We start from the raw sequence: 9,677 nt of genomic DNA, 5'->3' as shown, positions 1-9,677 counted from the left end.
CCCCTCCCCTCCCCTCCCCCTCCCCTCCCCTCTTCCTCCCCCTCCCCTCCCCTCCCCCTCCCCTCTTCCTCCCCCTCCCCTCCCCCTCCCCCTCCCCTCTTCCTCCCCTCCTCCCCCTCCTCCCCGCCCCCCTCCCCCCCTCCCCGCCCCCCCGCCCCCCTCCCCCCCCGCCCCCCTCCCCCCCCGTCCTCCCCCACCCCTTCCTGCCCACCCAGTCGCCTCGGCCCCGGGTGGGTGACAGGAAGGGAGGTGCTGGACACCGTTCGTGAAGAGCCACCCTCCCTCTCGACGCCGCGTCCGCCCGGGTCTCGCCAGCCATGCGCCCCACCGAGCCCTGGAGCCCCAGCCCGGGGACGGCGTCCTGGGACTACTCAGGGTCGGGCGCCCCGGAGGAGCTGGAGCTGGAGGAGGAGCTGTGCGCGGCCCGGGACCTGCCCTACGGCTACGCCTACATCCCCGCGCTCTACCTGGCGGCCTTCGCCGTGGGCCTGCCGGGCAACGCCTTCGTGCTGTGGCTGCTGGTCGGGCGGCGCGGCCCGCGGCGGCTCGTGGACACCTTCGTGCAGCACCTGGCGGCCGCCGACCTGGGCTTCGTGCTCACGCTGCCGCTGTGGGCCGCGGCGGCGGCGCGGGGTGGCCTCTGGCCCTTCGGCGAGGGCCTGTGCAAACTCAGCAGCTTCGCCATGGCCGGCACGCGCTGCGCGGGCGCCCTGCTGCTCGCCGGCCTCAGCGTGGACCGCTACCTGGCCGTGGGCCGCCCGCTGGCCGCGCGCGCTCGCCGCACCCGGCGCTGCGCGCTGGCCGCGTGCGGGGCCGTGTGGGCCACGGCGCTGGCGGCCGGCCTGCCCTCGCTGGCCTTCCGCCGCCTGCGGCCGCTCCCCGGGGGCCACGGCAGCCAGTGCGCCGAGGAGCCGTCCGACGCCTTCCAGGGCCTGAGCCTGCTGTCGCTGCTGCTGACCCTGGCGCTGCCCCTGGCCGTCACCGTCGTCTGCTACTGCCTCGTGTCGCGCCGCCTGCGCGGGCCGGCGCACCTGAGCCGCGCCCGGAACCGCTCGCTGCGCATCATCTTCGCCGTCGAGGGCGCCTTCGTGGGCTCCTGGCTGCCCTTCTGCGCGCTGCGCGCCGTCTTCCACCTGGCGAGCCTGCGCGCGCTGCCGCTGCCCTGCCGCCTGCTGCTGGCGCTGCGCTGGGGCCTCTCCGTCGCCACCTGCCTGGCCTTCGTCAACAGCTGCGCCAACCCGCTCATCTACCTGCTGCTCGACCGCTCGTTCCGCGCGCAGCTGCGGCGGCGCGGGGCCTGCTGGCGCTCGGCGCGCGCCGCGCGCGCGGCGCGCGGGGGCAGCTCGGCGTCCTCGCTCTCCCAGGACTACGGCTCTCCGTTCCGGAGCCCGGCCCGCCGAGCCCAGACGACGAACGCCTCCTCGGCCGTGGGCCCATAGCTGGCCAGCCCGGAGGAGCGCGCGGCAGCGGCGCGCGGAGAGGGGCGGGAGGCATAGCGAGGTGGGGCGCCCCCAACCCCCGACCTGCCTTCCCCGGACCTGCCTTCCCGAGCGCGGAGAGCGGCTCCGCCGGCACCGCCTAGACCCCGCGGGTCTGGTTCACCAGCTTTCCCAAAACCTCAGCGTTTCGAACTCCCCCCACGCCAGGCGGCTGAGACCAGGTCTTTTGCCGCTCGGCCCCGCGGGCACCTGGGCTCTTTGTCTCCAGCCCAAGAAAGGTCCCGCAAGATGGAGCCCACAGCAGCCCGGACACCGCAGGGTCCGCCGAGTAGGGGAAAGGGAAGTGGGCCTCCCTTCTCTGCCCCGTGGATAGCAACACTGGCCAGAGCCCCCCAAAAGCCACTCTTGTCTTGGGCTCTGTTACCTTTGGTCCCTACAATCGCCATTGCCGTCTGAGAAATACCTCCTCCAAGCCAGACCCTCTGGCCCCTCACTTTCCAAAAGATCCTACAGACTATGAAACCGACAGCCCTTTATACTCAGCGGTCTTGGGGCAGAGTTTGCTGAATCATTAGTCACCATCAGTTCAGATCTTCATTTTCAAAGCTTGCCAAAGCGTGGGAACCAGTCCTGCTATCGGCTCACCCAGCCATTCCTCCTGAGTTTCCCCAGAAGCCCGGGCCTGCCCCAGTTCCGTATCTTCTCCCCTCTCCCAACAAGCGGCAGGACTCACCCTGGAAGTTATCCTGGACCTTCCCTCTGGACAGAGGGTTCCGGCATCTCTCATCAGGTGTTTGGATTCTCTCTCCCCCAGCCCGGACACCAGGCCCTTCAGTGTGAGTTCCCCTTTCTCAATAAACACTCTCGCTGCCCTCGCCCGACAACTGTGTCGGTCTTTACTTGAGCAGAGGCGGATGGAACACTGGGTCAGACAAAACTCAACCCAGGAGTTGAGGTTGACCTCAAAGTGATCGGAATTTGGGGTGAAGGTCAGGGACCGAGAGAGCTGATCCCACCGTGGGCACAGCAGTCCCACGGGAGGGCGGCATAGCTTTTAATTCTCATTATTTTAAAGGATGCTTCACATTTTGAAGGTTTCAAAGAGAGAAGAGGAAAAAAAAAAAAAGATTTAAGGTCATCTGCCAGCCAGGTGCCACTTCAAAGAGGAAATGTGTCATTGTGATTCTCAGATCAGCACAGGGCTTTTTCTCCTACCCCTTTTGAGACCATCCAGTACAAATGCTGAGGGTGTCCATTTTCTGACTCTGTGACATCGTTTGAGGTTTCTGGAGGGGTTGAAATTTCAGTGTTTCTACTTTTAAGAGGATTTGGCCTGAAGAAGTGTCGGTCGCTGCGGAAAGGAGCTCAGAATTTCTCTCTGAGGGCCCCCCTCTCCGCCAGACCCCCGGGCAGGCGTGGAGTCCAGTCTTTGGGGCTGATGGGTTAGAGCAGTTCAAACCCGCCTGTCAGCGGCCCTGGGAGGTCAAGCTGGGAAGAAGCACACCTGGGCACGTCCTCCCCACGCACCCGAGGGAGGCAGGCCTTGCAGCCTGTGGGGTCGCCGGGCCGGCAGGACCGAGTCCAGACACTTTAACCTCGGTACATCGGGGCTGCCCCCATCCTCACCTCATCGCCCTCCGAGGCAAGAGGTGACCGTTTCATATGATGGGACCTCAACTTACAGCAGAAGGGCTTTACTGGGCTGTTCGGACGGAGCCCCTACCTGGACCCCTGTCACCTTGCTTCTCCCGACTTGCTGATGAACTGAGTTCCCTGAAGACAGACAGACAGAAAACTTCTCCAGCTCCCCCCAGCACAGCAGTTATCAAAGCTCAGCATTTCCCTCCCCCTGCTGGGAGATTGGAAAATGCTGATAAGTGAAAAGAAAAAAGGGGTAACAGAGTTGCTTGTGTTAAATAAACACCCACACACTTCAAGGCTGGAGGATATAAAATAATTGTTAGCCTTGGTGTTGTCGAAGCAAAACATTAGGAACCACAGGGTCCTTTGGGTAAAAACCACCTTCTGTGCTTTTCCCTCTCTAGCTCCAGTTAAGCGCCATAGGCGTCTCTCTTCTCAACTAGTGGGAAGCCGTCCCGTTTCTCTCTGTTTGTGTTGTCTCTCCCTTGAGAATGCGAGCTCCATAAGCCAAGGGAGCATGTCTGTTTGGTTTGAGGCTGTGTCCCCAGTGTCTGGTGGGGAAGGGGACACGCATGAACCCCCCGTGGAGGGAACGGTCATCGGGACCCCGTCGTCATCCGAAATGATAAGAAATAACGCGAAGCGTAAAAGCGGGGTTGCTGCATGGTATTACGATCTAGGCACACAGGAAAGGGCTGTAGGGGTGAGGGAGTGGTAGCCCCTTCCCCTCCATGTCTCTGTCATGAAATTTTCTGCAAGCTTCTTTTAAGGTCAGCGAACAAAGAGCAGTCACAGTGCCCCGGTGCTGGAGCTGAAGACAGAGCCGGTCCTGACCTGGCTCAGTCCCGGCGGGGGCTTTCCTTGGGCATCTCTGCCAGCTCCCTCCAGCCTCTGGTTCTTCATCTGAAGGATGGAGATGGTTCTAGTTTACTCAGGCACCTCACAGATCGAGGGAAATCACGTTCTTTTCTTTAAACTATTTTGTATTGGAGTATAGCCAATTAACGACCTTGTGATAGTTTCAGGTGCACAGCAAAGGGGCTCAGCCGTACATGAGAAATCACAGGAGCCCAACCCTCAGGATTAGCTGGGTCCAGGCCTGGCTGCCCTTGCCCCTCCCCTTCCAAGGGTGCCCCCTCCCCTTGCCCGAGGTGTTTTTGTTTTGTTTTTTTGCGGTACGCGAGCCTCTCACTGTTGTGGCCTCTCCCGTTGTGGAGCACAGGCTCCGGATGCGCAGGCTCAGCGGCCATGGCTCACGGGCCCAGCCGCTCCGCGGCATGTGGGATCTTCCCGGACCGGGGCATGAACCCGTGTCCCCTGCATCGGCAGGCGGACTCTCAACCACTGCGCCACCAGGGAAGCCCTCTCTGGGTTTTTTAAAGGTCAACGTTGGGCAAAGGCTGGGCACCTCGGCCTGTGTGACTCTGATTTGAACTTGTGACTAATTCTGGGCTTTCTTGGGCCCTTTCTCAGGGCACCGTGTTGTCACCCAGGCCCCTGGGTGAGTGATCTGGGGAGTTCATGGGAATGGCAGAGTGGGTGAAGCCACGCTTGGTGAGATGACTCAGCCCCACCGTCGCTCTGGGCATGGTGAGGACATCTCGTTCGTCAGAGCCCAAGCTCCTCACCACCCACGTCCCCACCAAGACCCCCGCTCAGTCCAGTGGGGCAAAGGATGGAAAGACCCGGGAGCCCAAGGGCAGGGATGCTGGGCTCGCGGGAGGGAAGGAGGAAGCGGGGAGGTGAATTGTCACCAGAGTGTCTCTGCGCGTGCCATTGCATCTCTCATGAGAATGGGCGCTGTGTGCGACCCCTAAGTACGTCCATCGCAGGCCTGCAGAGCTGGAGGCCCGTTTTGCTCGTTCCAAGTCGGGGACAGGGAGGGCCAGACCCGGAAACTCACCTGCTTAAGGTAACGGCGACCACTTGCATCTCTGCAGCACAGCACACGTTTGTAAAAGGCACATAGACATGATTTCCTTGGCCCTCATGACCCTGGGGCAGGCAGGAATGATCCATTCATTTTATTGATGGTGGGGCTGGGCTTGGAAGCAGCCTGGTCAGGGTCGCAGACCAGCAACAGGGCAGCTTAAGCCTCTGTCTCTCCCTCCCGACTTCTCTGGACCCTGTCACCCCCTCCCGTGTGACACCCAGCTCACGCCCAGGGATGCCCAGGCCCAGGCTCTCTCTTACAAATTGTTAAGTCCCGCCCCACCCCCCCGATTGTTTAAGTAATGCAGGTTCTTTGTTTTTTTTAAAAAAGGAAATTACGGGAAAATATAAAGGAAAAATATGGAAAACATCCATTATTCCACCTTGAAGATACCTTCTTTTTCTGTGTATATAATAATAGACATGTACATTGTTTCCCAGCTAAATTGGGGTCTTCCCTGGCGGTCCAATGGTTAAGACTCTGCGCTTCCACTGCAGGGGGCATGGGTTCAATCCCTGGTCAGGGAACTAAGATCCTGCCTGCCACGTGGCCAAAAATAAATGAGTAAGTAAATAAAGTAAATCAAATGAAAAGAAATAAATAAACCAGTAAATTGGGGTCAATCTGTATGAGACCAAAAACTGAGTCTATTGTGTTTCCAAGTGTGTACCCAGTGCCTGGCACAAACTTGGCATTCAGTAACAGTTTGTTGAATATATGTTATATACTTTATTTTGTGGCATGCTTCCTTCACTTGCAAAATGCCGTATTTTATCAGGTCGTTAAATATTATTCTAGGGCTTCCCTTGTGGCGCAGTGGTTGAGAGTCCGCCTGCCGCCTGCCGATGCAGGGGACACGGGTTCGTGCCCCGGTCCGGGAAGATCCCACATGCCGCTGAGCAGCTGGGCCCCATGAGCTACGGCCGCTGAGCCTGCGCGTCCGGAGCCTGTGCTCCGCAATGGGAGAGGCCACAGCACTGAGAGGCCCATGTACCGCAAAAAAAAAATATATATATATATATTATTCTAAACATCTTTTTAAGGTTACATTACACCATTATATGAAATGTAACCGCATTTATTTAACTAAGCCCCTAAACTTTTTTTCAAGTTTTCATTCTTATACGTAATTCTGTGATGAACATCCTTGGACAAAAATCTTTATATTCACTTCTGATTCTTTGTTCAGGACAAATTCCTAGAAGTGAAATTATTCATCAGAGATTATGAACATTTAAGACTTCGGTACACTGTGCCAAAAATGTTGAAAAATTTACATTCTCTCTGGAGGTATGCGGGTGCCCGTTCACCACACCCTGAACAAACACCAGGCGTTATTCTCGTAAAAAAATATTTGCCAATTTGGTATCTGCCCAAGTGTAAAAGAATACAATATTACCATCTTATTATGTTATTTCAAATACCTTTTTTATACAACATATTAATTACAATATCACTCTGAAGTAGGTGTTAAAATAATGGCTAATATTTATTGAGCACAAACTATATGAGAGGTGCTGACCTAAGGGTTTTTTTTTTTTTTTTTTTTTTGCGGTACGTGGGCCTCTCACTGTTGTGGCCTCTCCCGTTGCGGAGCACAGGCTCCGGACGCGCAGGCTCAGCGGCCATGGCTCACGGGCCCAGCCGCTCCGCGGCATGTGGGATCTTCCCGGACCGGGGCACGAACCCGTGTCCCCTGCATCGGCAGGCGGACTCTCAACCACTGCGCCACCAGGGAATCCCTGACCTAAGGGTTTTATATGTACTATCTTATTAATCCTCACAGCAACTTTATGGCATGTATATTATTCTCCCTGTTCACCAGATGAAAAAATCGAGCCTTGGAGAGTTCATGTAACTTGCCTTAAAGACTTGTGTTATTGCCCCCACCGTATAGATGGGAACTCAAACACCAAGGTGTGTTGACTTGCCGAGGTCACGCCCAGGGTAGGACTTAAGCCCATATCCTGGTGCCCAGCTCAAGCCATCCTCCACTTCTTGTAGTTTGCTGGTGCCCGGCTTACCCTGTTTCTCACCGATTAGCCCTAAACCAAAGGGTGACCTGGGGTGAAGGCCACCGGCACTGGCCCTGCTTCTGCTCTCAGAAGATCCGGGTGTGACGCTTAACCTCGTGTCAGCTTGACTGGGCCACCGGGCGCCTGGGTGCTCGGTCGGATATTATTCTGGGTGTTTTGGGATGAGATTAACATTTGAATCAGACACTGAGTGGAGCGGATGGCCCTCATCACAGGGCCGGCCTCATGCCTCCGCTCAAGGCCTGACTAGGGCACAACGGCAGAGTCAGAGAGAACCCAGCCTCCCCCGACCCGCTGAGCTGGGACATCAGGCTTCTGCTCCCTGCGGACCCGGACTGGCACTGGGACCCCTCACATCGGCTCTCCGGGGCCTCCAGCTTGCCTAGTGCAGATCTGGGACCTCTCAACCTCCATAACCACGGGGGCCAGTTTCTTTGTTTTGTTGTGTTTTTTGGGGGGGGGAGTGGCCGTGATAAGCATGCGGGATCTTAGTTGCTTGAGCAGGGGTCAAACCTGTGCCCCCTGCATTGGGAGCACGGAGTCTTAACCACCGGCCTGCCAGGGAAGGCTGGGCCAATTTCTTATAATAAACGTCTTTATATATATTCTGTTTCTCTGAAGAACCCAATCTAATACAACCAGAGTCCCCTCAGGAGATGGAGTTTGGGCATCCGATTAAGAGGGGGAAGGGGGCTCTTCCCAGGCGTGCTGGGCTCGGGGTCGGGATTGGGAGAAGCAGTGCTAAAGCCCCCCCCCCCCGCCCCCGCCCAGGGCTGCCTGGGTAACCCCACAGGCGGGTGGAAGGTGCTGGGCTTTGCCGGGGAGAAGCCTCAGGCACTGGCCCGCGAAGCAGCTGAAAGTGCAGCGTCTGGGAGGCTGTGGTTTGCCCAGGAAGAGGCGCCAGACGAGGGGTGATTCATCTAGCTCGTCCTGCTCTGAAAACGACCGTCTTTGGGTGTGCATACTCCCCGTTTCCCCTGCCACACAGATACCCTAAAACAAGCAGCTCACGCCCGGGCTGTCCCTACCCCAGATCCCGTGCCCGCAAAGTCACAGCGCCGGGGAGGGTCTCAGGTTCGCCCAAAGTTTCGGTTTTTATATAAGCTACTGCCTCAAACCTTCTCAGGTCTCATTTTCTGAAACTGTGATCACTATAAAGAGAGACAAGGCCCCATTCAGAGTAGACTAGCTCAGGATCCTGCAGCCTAACTGTACTCATTTTCATTTTCTGACCTTCTCTCCCCAGCCCTTCTCCTGTCATGGTCCCAGGTCACGTTACTGCAATCACAAGGTGCTCTGCTTTTTTTCCCCGGAAGGTATTAGCAGCATTTTTCTTGGCCACCACGTAGATGTCACAGTGGTCCCTTTGAAGGCTCCATCCGGGGCCAGGCTGCGTGTAACTAGCGGGGCCTCCGCTGTCAGACAGTTGACGCCAGCACCCCTGCTCTGGTCAGTGTGTGCGGTGATCACCTCCTCCTCCTGGTACAGGGCTGGTTTGTACGTGGGTCCCAAACCCCCTGCCACCCGGCCCTCCTCGGGGCTCCCGGCCCTCGGGCCCCGTGTGACCCATCGCCTCTGGAGACCGCCTCACCTTCCTCAGGAGCAGCGGCTTCGGGAACAAAGCACCTTGAAAAGTAGCACAACAACTATGTAACCAGGTTTTTGTCAGAATTACCATGATTACTTTAGATGCTAGGCGCTGACTGTGAACCACGCCAGCAGCTCTCAGCTTCTTCCTCCCCGTCTTTGTCCTGTTATTCACCTCAAAATCCTCATCCTAAAATGGGAATCATGCTTCTTAGCACAAAGGGAATGTGAAAAAGTTAGATGTGTTAATATGTGAAAAGTGCTCGGGACTATCTGACACATATTAAAAAAGCATCGTATGTTTGCTATAATTATTGGGAGTAAAAAACCCGAGAAAGACATTCGTTAAATAGAATTGAGTCATACCATCGTTTTGGATTTCTCTTCTCAAAATCACTGATTCAACTCATTTTCATTTTGAGTTTACTATGTGCCAGTCAGCGTGCAACACCACAGGACTACAGAAATTAAAAAGAGTCTCGGCTCGCCTCCAGGATAACCCCGGTAAATTGAGTCTCCAGCCGCAACACAAAAAAGATGGGGATGGTAGCCTCACTGGCATCAAAGAAGGAAATAAAGCCAGGTGGACCTTTAATTTGGGTAAAGCTTTATTTCTCTGTTCCTAGTTCTCTTTTCTTGAAACTGAAAATCACACACAGCATTCCGTCTTGTGACTGAGCCACTTTTTGTACATCACTGATTTCCAGGGTATCAGTTAATCCCAGGGACCCTTCAGTGAAAGCCTTCAAGTTGACCGAGGACATTTGGTCCCTCCGGCCGGGGAATGTCCTGCAGAGGCCAGAGTGTTCCCTGCAGTGAGAGGGGCTGAGAGCCTCACCCACGGTCACCACTCTGCTGAGGTGCTGTATCCAGTGCTGGACAGTCGGGCAGCTGCGGGCAAGACCCCAGCACTGGGGCTCCCCAGCATGTGGTATAAATAGGGAGGTTATTGTAAAATGTAATAAACCAGCGTGGACGTCTTCTGGGGGTTTTCTTGTGTCACAATCTGAGTTGGGAAAATGGATCACGAAGAAGGAAATT

The 9,677-nt window shown here is 56.5% G+C and overlaps 1 protein-coding gene across 1 annotated transcript; it reads left to right on the top strand.

The window, feature by feature from the left end:
* Window positions 1–258: 258 nt before the first annotated feature.
* On the top strand, window positions 259–3,411 carry GPR25 (G protein-coupled receptor 25). Its single transcript, XM_019920303.3, has one exon. It carries the CDS (start codon window positions 318–320, stop codon window positions 1,437–1,439), a length of 1,122 nt encoding a protein of 373 aa, XP_019775862.2. The 5' UTR covers window positions 259–317; the 3' UTR covers window positions 1,440–3,411.
* The last annotated feature ends 6,266 nt before the right edge of the window (window positions 3,412–9,677 follow it).

Source organism: Tursiops truncatus, chromosome 1 (assembly GCF_011762595.2).
Source record: "Tursiops truncatus isolate mTurTru1 chromosome 1, mTurTru1.mat.Y, whole genome shotgun sequence".
NCBI classification, from domain to species: domain Eukaryota; kingdom Metazoa; phylum Chordata; class Mammalia; order Artiodactyla; family Delphinidae; genus Tursiops; species Tursiops truncatus.
Note: the sequence above shows the minus strand (reverse complement) of the source record. Positions and strands in the feature narration are given on the sequence as shown.